This window comes from Penicillium pulvis (genome assembly GCF_028828015.1).
Source record: "Penicillium pulvis strain IBT 33274 chromosome Unknown contig_23_segment0_segment0, whole genome shotgun sequence".
NCBI classification, from domain to species: domain Eukaryota; kingdom Fungi; phylum Ascomycota; class Eurotiomycetes; order Eurotiales; family Aspergillaceae; genus Penicillium; species Penicillium pulvis.
The window spans coordinates 1077309-1093077 of record NW_026643075.1 but is presented as its reverse complement, the minus strand read 5'-3'; the positions used below and the strand labels follow the sequence as shown (position 1 = coordinate 1093077).

General features: G+C 50.0%; 5 protein-coding genes across 5 annotated transcripts; 3 read left to right on the top strand and 2 right to left on the bottom strand.

Moving 5' to 3' along the window:
* Positions 1-183: 183 nt before the first annotated feature.
* On the top strand, positions 184-918 carry N7503_004684 (mitochondrial 37S ribosomal protein mS41; the record flags this gene model as incomplete). The annotated part of the gene is made up of 1 exon (XM_057064231.1): positions 184-918. One exon carries the CDS (start codon positions 184-186, stop codon positions 916-918), a length of 735 nt encoding a protein of 244 aa, XP_056921974.1.
* A 451-nt stretch (positions 919-1369) lies between these two features.
* On the bottom strand, positions 1370-3236 carry N7503_004683 (cytochrome P450; the record flags this gene model as incomplete). The annotated part of the gene is made up of 4 exons (XM_057064230.1): positions 1370-1524; positions 1577-2635; positions 2720-2917; positions 2991-3236. The coding sequence occupies 4 exons, from the start codon at positions 3234-3236 to the stop codon at positions 1459-1461; spliced, it is 1569 nt and encodes a 522-aa protein (XP_056921973.1). The 3' UTR covers positions 1370-1458.
* Positions 3237-3859: 623 nt separating this feature from the next.
* Positions 3860-6105, bottom strand: N7503_004682 (uncharacterized protein; the record flags this gene model as incomplete). The annotated part of the gene is made up of 5 exons (XM_057064229.1): positions 6039-6105; positions 5471-5981; positions 4823-5415; positions 4630-4760; positions 3860-4484 (listed from the first exon to the last, which is right to left on the bottom strand). The coding sequence occupies exons 1-5, from the start codon at positions 6075-6077 to the stop codon at positions 3860-3862; spliced, it is 1899 nt and encodes a 632-aa protein (XP_056921972.1). The 5' UTR covers positions 6078-6105.
* A 572-nt stretch (positions 6106-6677) lies between these two features.
* Positions 6678-12903, top strand: stt4 (1-phosphatidylinositol 4-kinase STT4; the record flags this gene model as incomplete). Its single annotated transcript, XM_057064228.1, has 6 exons — positions 6678-6724; positions 6774-6954; positions 7010-10951; positions 11017-11220; positions 11273-11560; positions 11623-12903. The coding sequence occupies exons 1-6, from the start codon at positions 6717-6719 to the stop codon at positions 12901-12903; spliced, it is 5904 nt and encodes a 1967-aa protein (XP_056921971.1). The 5' UTR covers positions 6678-6716.
* Positions 12904-13662: 759 nt separating this feature from the next.
* On the top strand, positions 13663-15587 carry N7503_004680 (sugar porter family MFS transporter; the record flags this gene model as incomplete). Its single annotated transcript, XM_057064227.1, has 4 exons — positions 13663-13971; positions 14026-14282; positions 14345-14768; positions 14829-15587. The coding sequence occupies 4 exons, from the start codon at positions 13663-13665 to the stop codon at positions 15585-15587; spliced, it is 1749 nt and encodes a 582-aa protein (XP_056921970.1).
* Between the last annotated feature and the right edge of the window lie 182 nt (positions 15588-15769).

Here is a 15769-nt window from a genome sequence, read left to right as displayed (position 1 = left end):
AAAGCGTTGAATGCTCTCGGAGTATCATTGATCCCGCGACCGCCCGAAATTTCCAAGCTCAGGAACAAACAGTTCAAGTCGCACCCGCAATTCAATTGGTCCATCACCTTTCCTACAACATCCCTCTCTTGTCAATTCCAGGAACAAATAGCTTTGTGGCCACCGGGCCCCCTTTTGGCCACCATGACAATGCGCACCCAACAACTCCGCAACCTTCCCTTGCGGCTCTTTCAGACAGTCAGCCTCTCGAAGCAATGTTTCCGATCACTCCATGGAAAGACGGCACGGTCTGTGCCGTCACCGACCCCATTTGTCCCTGATGTCCAGACTTTCCTTACGTTGATCGGCCGGGAAATGTCGAAGCATGCGAGCAAGATCCCCTCCTGGGACCAACTTTTCAGCTTCAACTCTAATCAACTCCGAGAACTCGGCATTGAGCCCGCCCGCCAGCGACGATACCTGATTCGGAAGCGTGAAAAGTTCCGCAATGGCGTTTATGGCCCGGGAGGTGATTTGAAACAAGTTGCGAACGGTGTCGCCCAATTGCGAGTGGTGGAAATCCCCGATGAAACCAAACAGCCCTCGGCAGACTCAGAAGCTGCTCAGCGGGTCTCATCTTCTGCTACTCTGACGCCTGGCATGAAGAAGGCCATCGTGAACATGTTGCCAGGTGCCACCGAATACAAGCACAGTTCGACCGCCCAACTGCCGAAGTTCGCCCACATGAAAATCCACAGAGGCTCTAAGATCATGGGCCCTTTCCTCCAACCGCTAAAGGGAAGCCACGGAAGTGCTGCGACTATCACAGTTCAGGAAGGCATGTGGGAAGACAAGCGGGGGCAGAAGGTGGATGGTGGTGAGCGACGCCGCGTGGAGGTGCGGGCCAAGAGGCGACTCGAGGAAAGAAGAAAAGCGTAAAGCGGCGGAGGAAGTATAGCGTTTCTTGCATATCTCTTGAGCCCTGATGGTCCTGTGTTTCTAGTGTTTCTATCCGTACTGTACTATATATATATATCATATCCTATCACCCAAGGACTCTTGGATCACCATTTACCATCTTCGGCGTGACGTTGGCTGAGTGGGTAAGAGTAGTATGTTTGGACCCCGTTAGTCTACCAAAAGTGCATATTACCGGCACCAATCCTCTTGAACCCATATTTGATTAAATAGATATAGTAACAGTATCAACACACAACGGCAGTGGTGACTCAAGCCACGAGCGGGAAAATGGGACAAGTAAAAGAGTAATGTACAAGGGCAAGAGTCATTGAAAGGCGTCGAGGCAAGGCGAAAACCCGTGCATGGTATGACGGCTTTCTGTCCACCCAGACCTCTGCGACATCAAAATAGGTCATAAGATGTAAAGATGTAATCGGGTTCCAGATTCATGCTGCTCTTTTATCTTGGGCTTCTATTCATCTCTTTACTTTGAAAGAGTTTGCTGGCCCATAGCTCCATCTATTCTTTGGTTCCGCGCTTCTCAAATCGCACAAATGACTTGCCCAGAGGCTTGGAGAACAGAGACTAATGGCCGAGTTAGCACAGATGTAGATGAGCAGGTGATGTAGTAACTTACCGAGTAATCGGTATCCGGAATGCCGACACGGTCAGCAGGATTGGAAAATCTGAATTGGCGCACCAGTGCGGCCAAGATAGCGCCCAATTGCACGTATGCAAATTGTTCACCAATGCAGCGGTGCCGGCCGGCGCCGAATGGGAGGTAAGGGCTGTTAGTACCCTTGCTAACCATACCATAACCGTAATCAATCTGCTCCTCTTCCTCGTCCTTGGGAGCGGTGTCCTCATCCCAACGGTGGGGATTCCAATTCAGCGGCTGCGGGAAGCACTCCTCCGATCTCGCGGTGACACCAGGGGAAGAGAGGACGTTGTGGGTGGTGGGGATCACATAGGGCGTGCCCTCCACAGGCATGGGGTTCTTGACAGCACGAATGATAGAGTGAATAGGGGCGTGAATGCGAAGGGTTTCCTTAATGACCTTGGAGTGAAGATCCAACTTCTGGAGGCTCTCGTATGTGAGAGGAGGCAAATCCTCACCGAGAATTCGGAGTTGTTCTTGGTAAAGTTCATCCATGATCTCAGGGCAAGTCGCCATACGCAGAACGATCCAGGCAGCGGTAGAAGAGGAGGAGTGTTGTCCAGCCATCAGGAGTGCAATCATCATATGTGCCACCTCTTCGTCAGGAACCGGGACACCGTTCTTGTAGACACAAGACATGAGGTTCCAGACCATGTCCTCCTCCTTCTTCTCGCCACCGGCCTCTCGGCGCTCACGAATGATCTCCATGTAGGTCTCGGTCATCTTCTTCTGAGCCGCATCACGTTTGCGATTGTGGGGAAGCGGGGCCCAGGGCAGCATAAAGTTGATCGGCGCAAAACCCATGTCGAGATCGTGGTACATGTCGGCAAACGTAGAGTCAAAGCGGTCACGCACTTCCTTACCCTGGAGGGATCGCGATGCGGTATAGATAGTGATTTCGGAGATGATCTTGGAGACGTCGAAAGTACCCTTATTCTCTTTAAATGCAGGGCATTTCTCAACGAACATATCGACCTCTTTGGTGATCAGAGGAACGTAGGACCGAAGGGCATCGGAGGTCAGACCGAATTTTACAAACTTTTTTTTTTTTTTAAAGAACAATGGTCAGTTTCCACAAGACCTGCAATTGGTTTCATCACTCGTCACGGATTTTCTCCTTACCTTCTTCTGCTCCATGAGCTTGGAGTTGGGGCAGTCATAGACAACATTGCGGCCAAAGACAGGGGTCGTCAGTGGCGAATAAACCTCTTCGGCGCAAACATCGCGCAGCTTGCCATTCATGATAAACTCATTACCCTTTGTGCCCAGGTAGACGGTAGTCTTCTTGCCGAGAAGAACGAAAGTGAAAATGTCACCGTACTATTGTGGGACAAGCCCAATGGTTGTTAGTTAGGAACCGGTCCTTAGTCCCAGATCGGGGTGAAGAACGCACCTTTGCGCGATTGGTGTTGAAGAACTTGTAAGGCTCCATTCCATAACTGATGGTGCTTCCCACAAAAGGAAACCAGTGGAAGACCACTGGGGGCTCATGGGGGTTTTTGAAAAGTAATTGGCGCAAGACATTGACCACGACAGACAGTGCGATGAAGGACAAGCTGCCGACCACAGCTAGGGTATAGATGGACTGGCTGGAGCAATGCTCACAGAACGTATCGAGAAAACTAGCAAAGAGACCCATGGCGACGGAAGTCAGAAGAGTGAACGATTGCACCCTTCTAAATCATGAAGTGGGAAGGTTGAGAAGGGGGGGGGGGGGAAAGGGAAGCAAAATAATAATCTCCGCTATCATTCGATGAGGCCACGCCAGGGGACCCGCTTCTTGCCCCTGGTTCCCTTCTATCCAATCTACGGATTCTCTTATTCAAATGGCTTGTATTTTCTTTTCTTTTTGATTCGTGGAAGCCTGTTTTCTTTATGAGAATATAGATTGATTAGTGTACGAATGAAAGCCATGGGGATGTAAAATCACGCCTTAGGCTGTATCAGGGGAAATTCCTAGGCTCTCATCACGCCACGTCGGTGTAGGCAACATCCGTACCTGACGATTGCATGATATAGAGAATATGCGATAACAATAACATGGAGTACTTTTGTAGGACTTCTAACTCCGGATTGAATTTTTACCACGTAGACTGTACATTAAGTTAATATCCTGTGTTCTCTCTCCCCGAAGCCACACGCAATGTCCCATTCGATCCAGTAAAACAAAGGCACAACACCATAGAGTCTTAAGAGACGCAATAAGCTCATAAATAACAGATAGGAACAGAGAACAACACGGGCAAACAAGTCTGATTTGTATCAATTCCTTGGTTCGTCGTACAAAGTGGGATCACCACGCTCGCCGAGATGCACAAATCCTTTGGGGCTGCCTTGATTGCCGGGAGACGGTTCACGGGCATTGGCCTTGGCTGGTCGATTATGGACGCGTTGGTCAGCGTTGTTCTTGTGAAAGACTTTAACTGGAGCTTCACTGCCTTCCACATGCTCGCTAAAATGGACGTCGTTGACACTGCTCAGCAAAGTCCGCTCCCGCTTGATCTTGCGCTTAGAGAAATCCAGGTTGCCCAAGGCGCCGGTCAGTCCATCAGTGCTGTCAGTGACGCTAGGATATTTCTCTGTCATCCAGGGGTGCTCCAAACACTCGTCCACTGTGATTCGCTTCTCTACGTCCACGACAAGCATCCGGTCAATCAGATCCAAGGCAGGATCGCCCACAGAGTCCCAGTAGGGTGAGGGATAATCGAACTTGCCCATTTTGATCTGCTGCGCCAGGGTGAGGGGATTATCCCGGGTGTATAATTCATCCGAAAAGGGGGGGGAAAGCCACAAAGGCAAATATAAAGGACCACCCCCAGGGACCAGACGTCGACAGCTTTCGTGTACCGTCGCCGACGAGTATCCTGCAAAATCTCTGGTGCAACATCTGCAAAATGGAGAGATCAGTATCATGCCGATCTCTTGTATACTAGGATCGATTAACTTACAACTGGGTGTGCCACACCTGTTGGAAATAGAAGATTAGCCCTTGTAGACGCGTAAGGCAATGATAGCGCTAGCCCTGTACTCACAATGTGGTGGTGAACGAATCTTCTCCGATGATCTTTGCGAGCCCAAAGTCACCTAGTTTCACCGTCATCTTCTTGTCAGCCAGCAATATGTTCTCAGGCTTGATGTCCCGGTGCACAATCCCTCGTTCGTGCTGGAATGACCCCATCAGATTAGCTACTCATGCGTTTGCCTTCCGTAGCAGGGTTAATTTACCAGGTACTTTAGCCCTTCAAAGAGCTGACGGAATAGATGGCGGGTTTCTGACTCGCTGAGCTTTTGCTTGGTCACGATCAAGTTAAACAGTTCACCCTCCGGGGCCAACTCCAGAATCAGATAAGCTCCATCATTCTCATCAAAAGTGTCCTTCAGGCAGAGGAGATTGGGATGGTTGACACTCTTCAGGAGCGCAACCTCCTGCTGGAGGGCATCTGCCTGTGATTTCTGTGAATCACCGGGACGCTTTTCAAAGACCTTGGCTGCAAATTGTTTCCCTGTGGAGCCTTCCACACAAAGATAGACTGTCGCAAAGTGACCTTTACCGAGCTGTCTGTGAATCTGGTATTGTTGGCGAAAGCGATTTGTGTCCCTAGTGCGTGGATAGCGGAAGACAAAGCGGGCCTCATTCAAAATGGAAACCTCATCCCCGTCTTCAAGCTCACGATGCTTATTTCGTCCAACAATAGCATCATTCACGAAAGTTCCATTACTGGAAAGATCTTCTAAGATGGCAACTACATCGCCTTTCCGTTTCTCCTCAAATAGGAGGAAGTGCCGATTTGATATCGTAGGGCTATCGATCTTCAGATCTAAAAATGGAGTTAGTTGATGGCATTCACCCCAAGAAGCAAAGGATTCACCAACCACACTCCGGGTGACGGCCAATTAGGTAACCACCAGGTGCCCGACCTTTGCCTTGCTTGCTGGCATGGGATTTTTTCCCAGATTTGTCTTTGGCCGCCTCAACTCGGTTTTCGCAGCCATCTCGCCTCTTCAAGACGAAGGCACCGCTCACTTTGTCATCCAGGGAAATCAGGTACCCCCAGACTCCCTCGGCATCTTCATCCTCCACTTCATCTGCAAATGCTCTCGGGGGATAGACAAACTGCGAGAGCGCCTGTGTGTCCCCCGGTGGGGATGACAACGCCTGAGAGATGTCTGGATTGGGTGACGAAGGTGGACGCGTTCGACTTGGGCTTTCCGGCGGAGTGGCCGTCACATCGTTGCGGATGTCCGTGGCGGTCGAATAACCATGGGTCAGCGGAGTTGGCAGATAGTCGTGGTCCACTGGTGTCTCCTGAGGTTGATGCTGACTTGATATCCGTTGGGACCGACGCGGTTTTTTCAGGTCTTGTGAATCGGCATCCACGCTGAGCTAACAGTGCCCCGAGACTGTCAGCAAGTCACCACACTCCGAGGGAAGACCACTCACTCTGCCCCGCTTATGCGCGCTTTTTTCTCGAGGTGCCATAACTTTACTTTTGACACACCAGACCTCCGACACTCTATCCACAGACCAATGAAATGTGTTGGTGAGACAGGATTACTGCGACATAAAAGGTAGGAGCACCGTCGGGAATATAGTCGTACCCCGGGCTGTTGTTTGGTATGCCGTTCTTTCCTGTCTTGCCTTTCTTTTTCGTCTCTCTTCCTTTTGCCCTTTCCCTTGTCGCTGTCCCCAAATCAATGTGGTAGAATAATCAATGGGAGAAAATGAGCGAAGTTGGAAGGACGGTTGAGAAGGGAGAGAGCTCTTTGGTCCCAAGTTAGCTTTGGAGTTTCAGAGGCTCTGGGGCAGAGCCTCCTCCGCCCCCATCAAAAACAGGAAGAGCAAACACTGTCTAGAATCAAAATGTGATATAATTATTAATCTGTGGTTTTAAATAAGAAAATAATGCTATCTTGGTCGTGTATGTTATACATCTGTTAGGCAGTTCTCCATTGTTGTTAGGAGACGTTCATTAACATTCCTGTGTTTAACTATGTTTAACCTAGGTTCGCGTCCAAACACGTGCCCTTTCTCCCTGGTTCCCCATACTAACTGATCTGTTCCATCCATCTCGACTCCTGCTACTCCACAAGGTCCTGGGGATTTAAGAAGAAAGCAATTATGGACGGGTAAGTTAGGTCCCAATCTCATCCGGTACAGCTGCTAATGTACCCTCAGCCTATCGGTCGGCGTCAGACGCTCGGCGTTCGAGAAGCTTGCGGAGTTGGCTGTCAAGTCGCCAGCTCAGGATGCATCGGGCCTTGACCGTCTCGCTCAGCAGGCGAGACCAGCTCGTCCGATTGATGGAACACTCAATGGTATACTCAGGAACCAGGCTCCCACGTCTCGAGTCCCTATGGTGAGAGCTTGACCCTTCCCCTCCCCTCGTGGGTGACGTAAACTGACCGCGACAGGGAATCCGTGAACTCGATGTCCTGCTGGCCCTTTGCAAAGCTGCCTTGTCCGTCAATGAGCTTGACCACGCTCAGAGGTTAGTTACTCAATTATCACAGTATTTGCCAAAGTCGCCCAGCCAGCTGTTTCGCCCGTCGCCGTTTCTCCAGAGTATCAAGCCGTCACCGTGGGAGACGCTCTCGCACAGCTTGGCATCGGCACTGTTGTCCATGGGTCTGAAGTTCACGATCTTGCGGAAGGAAGCAGTCGCAGGTCTCACGGGGTATTTAAACAACTGTGCCGAGGTCATTAGTTCAGTGACCCCGTTCCATTACTCTACTTCCGAAGCCGGAGGACGAGGTGTGGTGCATGAATCGATCGCCATTTTGTCCGTCGCGGTATCGCTTGTAGGATTCCTCGAGGCCTCGGCAAAGCACACCGTATTTTGGACAGCAAGAGAGAAACTTCAGATCATCGATCATCTGCGAGCCATGCTCTCCGAATCGTTTCTGATTGCAGTGGAAACGGCCTCCTCTACTATTCGCAATGCCACTGGGTCTGATAGCATTTTCAAGGACTGGAGAAAGTATACCAGACGATACTCCGCACACGGGCGGCCTTTGGGCGCCATGTTGCTCCAGGAAGGCTTCATGCGCTTTGTGAAATCCTGTGCGGCATCGCTCATCGGGTCGCAGAATTTGTCCGACGATCAACTCTTGGATGAGTATATGGCTGGGGTGGGTATTGCCAAGAGCTATGATGAGTCTGATATTGCTTTGATCGAACGTATTACGGACCTCATCAGCGAGGAAATCCACCTTCTGGAGGATGGCTCGGATTACCTCCAAGTAGGCTCCCCGTCTCAGCAGAGGCTAGCCTTCGCTGTAAAAGGGGATGCTCTAGTCGGCTTTCTGAACTGCGTTGTGCTTGGCGAGGATGCTGCTAATAATGACGTCTTGTTATCCTGGCTTGAGGAATCTCTAATCGACGCCCAGCAAATGGCATGTGCGGAACTGGCCATGACATCGCTGAAGTGCATGGCAATTCTCGCTAGAATGTCCCCAAATGGCGCCTCGATTGCAAGGAGGTGTCTGTTAAGGTTTTTGACCCAGGGGGGTGCATCTATTGGTTCTGTGGTCGCCGTGGCTGCTCGGTGTCTCGCCCAGGTTCTAAGCATTCTCTCCGAAGACGCCGTCATCACTACTCTCTATTCATTAGGCAATGCCCTGAGTCCCAGCCCTAATGCCGAGCAGTCGGCACAGGAGCAGTTCACGGGGGATGCTACTGGTACTGCAAACAACCTGGCCTCCTATGCCCAGCCAAGCAGCGGGAGCCAAGCATCGATACCAATTGTTGCGGAAGATGACGCCTTGGTCTATCGAAATGTTGTTCATGCTATCGTGATTATTGCCACCAGTTGCGATGATGACAAAATCAGTGCTCTAGCGCAATCTATGCTCCTACAGAAAGTTGGCAAGATAAATGTTGCTGTGGACGCCTACATCATTCAAGAGACGGCCGTTCTCGCTTTGAGCAGTGGCAAAGCCGAGTTCCAGCTTTTGTTGAAATTCTACGCCCGCATCTACCTGGACGGAGCCCACAAAGGACTGCAGATAATATCTGATGCGGTTCAGTGCGCGATGGCATACCTCTCTGTGTCCTTGGACCAGCACTCCGCACTCCATGCACTTTATCTGACCCATTTATTGGAGAGCATTGTCAACAAGGGAGATGTTCCTGATCTCGATGCCGAACGTCACGCAGAGGTTGTTTTCGCTGCCAGCGATATCACCCCTCTATTGAAACCTCTAGCTCTTCTAGTTTCGTCCGTAAAGCGCTCTCCAGAGACTCCGGATCCCGTGCTAGACTATGATGATGCCACCTTGTCTTTGTTCCGTGATGCCTGGTTCAATATCGCCATTCACGGCATTACGCTCAATTCCAGTGTCTTCCACGAACATCACAATGAACTTCGTTTGCTAGCAAGTCATTCTCCACCTCTTGTGGCGGAGGATCGGATGGAGTTACTCGAGAGCGACGTCGAACTCAATACCGTGCTAAGGAGAGGCACCGGCCCCCAGCGAGTATTGGAGCAAAAGCGAACTTTGATTTCAGAGCTGGCTGGCCGCGAAAACGACGTGAAACGCTTGGATTACCCCCGAGCCGTCTTCCTAAACGCCGTATTGTTAGTCGAAAGTCTCCGTGCATCCTCAGGGGATTGCACTAAGATCCTCCGGTACTTCCGTGATCCTTCTCTAGCCACGCCCGAAATGGTTGTCTGCATGAATTCCGTCGCCGAGAAAACCGTGACTTGTTATCTTTCACGTACCTTGTCGGAAGAATATGACGACTTTTCGGCGCCGTACCTTTCAAAGCAGTTGGCCGCCTACCTCGTAGCCTGCTGCCACCGCATCGAGCGTGTGCAGAGCATTGCCACGATATGTACGGATAAGATCATCAGTCAATGTCCCTCTGCGCTCTGCGAGAAGCATTCTCTTTTCGCTTTGCTTGAGATCCTGACTGTGATGTGGACATCTTGCCTGCAAGGAGAACTAGATGAGTTTGAGTGGAAGCCAACTCTGGTCTCACCTATGGGAATTGTTAAGGTTGGTTTGCCTGATAACTATGCGCTCAGAAAAGTGACATTGGACCGATTCCTTGTCCGAGCTCGAACATGGGTGACTGCGGTCTTGAATATTGCGCCACTTGATATCAAGGGCCTACTTCAGACATACCTTTCGGAGTATGATGATGATGGCGGCTATGGCCATATTGCCTTAGGTCGTTCCTTTGCTATTGAAATGGGCTCCCTGATACCGCAGAGTGATCCACGACTAGGATCCATTGAGGGTTACAATGCACGTGATGTCAACATCGCTTCGGACTTCATGGCTCTTTACACGACTCGTCAGAAATACCGTCGCCCCGAGGCGCCTTCATCGATTGTTCCAGACAACGGATTCCATCTTGGCGATAGTCCGAGAATTGAAGCAATCACTGAATCTGAGTCCGCTGGTGATATCGACCACTCCTTATCTGCTCTCTTTGAACGCAGTATGAATGGAGAGGAAATCCCCTTAATTGAGGTCAGGGATGTTCTGCGGCAAGCGGCGGGTCTAATTTGCAGCAGCAGCAAGCCTCGCCTATCAGTCGTTCACTACCTGGTGGCCTTGCCATTTCAAATCTTCACTAAGGAAATAATCAAATTGGGTGTATCTCTGTGGCTTGGTGTCATCCACGAGAACCCTAATATCGAGCCACGCATCCTAGCAGAGGTGGTGGAAGCCTGGGAAAGAAGTATTAACCGCCGAAAGGGATTGTTTGATACATCCTTTGAATATGCCGATCCGCTACATACCCAGATAGAATTGCTGCCAACAGACAAAGCATTGATGCTCCAGAAGCAAGAAGCCGCGCAGAACACACTTTCGCCACATTTGCGCGTTCTGCAGTTTTTCGAAAGTCATTTCAACGCCATCCGCCTCGGCAATCTGCAGGACCAGCAGTTGTTCGGCCGCTTGATTAGCAGTACGGTTGTTGGTCTTTCAAAGACCCAGTGTCATCCTCTGGCTCGAGAGATCCATTTCCGCATCGTCCTCTTCGGTTTGAGCGTCTTGAAACACTTTAGCCCGCGGAACCCCGCTGCATCTTGGAAGCTTAAAGATCAAATCCTGTCTGCCGCGCTGAGCTGGTTTAGACATCCACCCAGATGGTCCTTTGGCGGTAACCGACTACAGATCAAAGCCGAAGACAAAATCCTTGGCGATGTTGTCTCTACTTTGCGAAGCGTTGCAGACATAGCTAGCCAGTCCCATGGGGCATACAAGTCTCTTCAAGCCAAGCAGGAGTTGACACAGATTCTCATCGAGAATGAAAGGTCGCGTCTTCGCGTTTGGCTGTTTCCCTTGGAGCCTGAGCGGAAACATCACATGCCATCGCTTGGAGGCAAGCACACTACAGACGTATGTTCTGGAGTATCTTATCAACCCATTTGATCTCTGATCCGTGACTAATAGCCATATCACAGGGTATTACATCTTTCCTTCGACTTGCTTGGACGGAGAGTCCGGGCCTGGCCATTCAGCTTGCTACCCGGTTCCCATCGGCGAAAATGCAAAGCGATGTCCGGTGGTTGATCTTGAACTTCCCCGAGAAAGCCATCCCGGAGGCAAGTGCTTTAGAGATCATGTTCGAGTCTTCTCTGCAATCTGATGTCAACTTCCAGCTTAAGGTTAGAGTTCCTATCTCGCCCTGTTCATGCCCAATGGCTAATTCTGTTACAGTACCTACTGTTCTGGGCGCCGGTTAATCCAACAGAGGCCTTGACTTACTTCTTGCCCGCTTACGGCAACCACCCCTTCATCCTTCAGTACGCCATGCGGGCTCTGGAAAGTCATTCGATGGATGTGCGTTTCTACTTTGTACCGCAGCTGGTCCAAGCTCTGCGATACGACGCCTTAGGCTATGTCGAGCGCTATATTCTAGAGACGGCAAAATTGTCACAGCTGTTTGCTCACCAGGTGATTTGGAATATGAAAGCCAACTCTTACAAGGATGAGGATTCCCAGGTGGTAAGTGCAATGTCTATTGCATCTCGGTTTGTGATCATTATACTGACTCCGTGATTCCATAGCCGGATCCCCTGAAGCCGACATTGGATCGGTTCATTGAGTCTTTGATCTCAAGCTTCTCTGACGAAGAGCGCATCTTCTATGAACGAGAATTCTCGTTCTTTAATGAGATCACGGGTATCTCTGGTACTCTTCGGCCATATATTAAGAAGAGTAAACCCGAGAAAAAGGAGAAGATTGAGGAGGAGCTCCGTAAGATCAAGGTTGAAGTGGGAGTGTATCTCCCCAGTAACCCTGATGGTGTGGTGGTGGGTATTGATCGAAAATCCGGCAAGCCCTTACAGAGTCACGCAAAGGCGCCCTACATGGCAACCTTCCGGATTCAAAAGACCCGGCCACGGCTGGAAGCTAGTAAAGGAGCTCGTGCCCACAGCGGCGAGTCTCGTCAAGTGGCTAAGCGGTCTTCATACGCTGAACAGGAGACTTATGAGGTTTGGCAGTCGGCGATATTCAAAGTCGGCGATGACTGTCGTCAAGACATGCTCGCTTTGCAGATGATTGCAGCCTTCCGTAGCATCTTCTCCAGTGTCGGGCTCGATGTTTGGGTCTTCCCCTACCGGGTCACCTCCACAGCTCCTGGTTGTGGCGTGATCGACGTGTTGCCCAATTCGATTTCTCGGGATATGCTTGGGCGTGAAGCCGTGAATGGGTTGTATGACTACTTTGTTTCCAAGTATGGAGGTGAAGACTCCATCAAGTTCCAAGAGGCACGCACCAACTTTGTCAAGAGTATGGCGGCTTACTCCGTGATCTCCTATCTGCTCCAATTCAAGGACCGACATAACGGCAACATCATGATTGATGACGCTGGACACATCATCCACATCGACTTTGGTTTCTGCTTTGACATTGCCCCCGGTGGTGTGCGTTTCGAGCGGGCACCATTCAAATTGACTTCTGAAATGGTCGCGGTAATCAGTGGGACTCACGACCCAGCCCATCATCCTAGTGGCAATCCCGGGCTCGGTCTGCCCGGGACGCATTCGTTCAATCCAACTGCCACTCAGCCTTACCGCTGGTTTGAGTCGATGGTTGTCAAGGCCTTCCTAGCCTCGCGCCCATATTGCACCAAGCTTTCGCACATTGTATCCTTGATGCTGGATAGCGGTCTGCCGTGCTTCAAGCCCGAGACCCTCAAGAACTTCCGTGATCGATTTGTCTTAGATAAGAGTGAAAGAGACGCAGCAGAGTACATGCGGGACTTGGTGAGGAAGTCATACATGAGTCGCTCTACCAAGGGATACGATCAGTTCCAACTGATGACCAATGGCATCCCCTACTGATTGCACTCCTGTCTTTCACGTCTTGTGGATTTGATTGCTTTTGAAGTTATTCACATTTCTTTCTGATTCTACTGGATCGGCTACTCATATTATGTTTTTACTTGATCGCGGAAAGGGGATTGGTCTCCAATTTGGATTTTCGCTTACGTAGTTTGTATACTTCAATCTTGAAATTCTTTTTACTTCGCTTCCTCAATTCTTCGCCGCTTCCAGAACCCATTGCCTCTCGTCTAAGCCAGTAGAAATGGGTTTATGAAACATGGAGCACTCCAGGATTATGTTTATTTGGTTGATTGACGTCACGACTTCGTGCCCGCCACCGTTCACCACATGTTCCAACCACGTCAGAGAGGAAATGACGAACTGGGCTTCGGGTGGCACAGGAGCTAAACGCTGGAGATTCGCAATTACTGGTGGGATTTCATTTGAAGGATATAGAATGGTTTGACAAGGTTGTATGTGTAGTAGTACTAGTGGTATCCCAGTTGTATAGACACCAACTTTCCCTAGCAAGCACGCTCGCAAACCCTCCGATTGTTACCTATAAGATCGTGGGCTCCACTCATGACGGGCTCTTCTTAGGATGGCTCGGACGTGGCAACTTAGAATCATGAGAGCCACCTTGACCAAATATGTAGCCTTAAATACCTAGGCGGTGCCTAGCTTAAGCAAGCCCTGCTTTTCTGCTGCACAGACCCAACCTCGAATCCGGTTCATGTTCCTCACATTTCAATCTCAAGCTCACCTTTTGTTCTTCCAATGAAGATTCCTTTTTTCAAGAAGCAGGGGGAAGGGGACACTTCCCCACCTTCTACAGATATATCCACGGAGGTCGACCACGAGAAACGGAGAAGTAGTTCGTTTGACGAGTCCCGTGTGCCATGGGTAACATGGCGATCATTGACCTTGGGAGCATTTGTCTCCATTGGTGGTGTCATTTTTGGATATGACACCGGTCAGATTTCTGGGTTTCTGGAGATGAAGAATTACAAACATCGCTATGGCCAGCAGAAGAGTGATGGGACTTTCTATTTCAGCAATGTCCGGTCTGGGTTGATCGTGTCTCTGGTGAGATTCTTGAATTTGGATCCTCTTTCATTCTTCTCTGACCATACAATATAGTTGTCAATTGGAACCCTCATTGGAGCTCTCATAGCTGGCCCTTTGGCGGATCGAATTGGCCGTAAATGGTCAATATTTGCATGGTGTATTATCTTGCATGTCGGTCTGATCATCCAGATCTCTTCACCTTATGGAAAATGGTATCAGATGATGATGGGACGATTCGTCACTGGCTTCGGTGTAGGATCATTATCGTTGCTAGTCCCCATGTATCAGGGTGAAATTGCACCAAGACATATTCGAGGTGCTATGGTCTGGTAAGCTAAATCCTTCTAAAATTAAAATCCCAGGAGGCTGTTGCAACTGACCGCGATTCTAGTTCGTACCAATTGTTTGTCACATTGGGTATTTTTGTTGCGTACTGCATCAATTTTGGCACAGAGAGCATGGATAGCACAGCGTCTTGGCGAATTCCATTGGGCATTACTTTCCTCTGGGGTCTGCTGTTGGGACTTGGCATACTTTTGTTCCCCGAGAGTCCACGATATGATTACCGGCATGGGCGTGTGGCCGTCGCAAAGACCACAATGTCCAAGCTATATGGCGTGCCTGAGAACCACCGAGTCATAGTCCACGAAATTCTTGAAATTCAGGGTCAGCTGGAGACTGAAAAGGGAACGAGAGGGGGGTTGTATGATTGGATTGAGATGATGCAGGCCCCACGGATGCCATATCGTATCGCTCTCGGCATGGGGCTTCAGGCTTTGCAGCAACTGACCGGTGCCAATTACTTCTTTTACTATGTAAGTGCGATGTCTTTTGAACCGAAGCTTGGCGCTAGGAGACTGACCATAATCACCCAGGGAACGGTTATCTTCAACGGAGCTGGAATTAGCAACACCTATGTCACGCAGATGATCTTGGGTGGTGTCAATTTTGGTACCACGTTTGGAGGTCTATATGTCATCGAGCACTTTGGCCGGCGCAAGTCACTGATCACTGGTGGCATCTGGATGTTCGTCTGTTTCATGGTGTTTGCATCAGTGGGGCACTTCTCCCTTGACGTGCAAACTCCAGAAAACACTCCAGGTGCCGGCAAAGCGATGGTGGTTTTTGCGTGTCTGTTTATCACTGGGTTTGCCATGACTTGGGGCCCGATGGTGTGGGCTATTGTGGCAGAGCTATACCCATCGCGGTATCGAGCCAAGGCGATGGCACTGGCCACAGCTTCAAACTGGATGTGGAACTTCTTAATTGGGTTCTTCACTCCATTCATCACGGGGGACATCGACTTTGCCTATGGATATGTATTTGCTGGGTGCCTCTTCTTCGCAGTCATAGTTGTGTACTTCTTCGTCATTGAGGGTAAGGACAAGACTTTGGAGGAGATGGACATGATGTATGTGATGCGGGTACCACCTTGGAAGAGCAGCAAGTGGACGCCACCGGCACCAGAGCATCAAATCACGACGAACCAGCTCATGGACCGACGAGTGGCAGAACAGTATGATCTCGAAGAAGACGCCGAGGCCAACAAGAAGCAAGCTGAGACGCCGGGCCATTTGCATGCAGAGGATCCTTCTGGTGCAGGTGCCGGAGTAGCAGGTCCCTCTGCAGCTTAAAGATACATATGAAAGGCTGTGAACTATCAAGCTGTGGGGTAATTAGATGGAGAAGGGTAAATGTAGTAAGGACGAGGGGCAGATGATGTCCATGTAAGAACTTTGGTCATGTCATAGGTGCCGTATGGTAGGTACATACGCGGAATTGAACGATACAGTTACGAATAGATATAAGTATATAT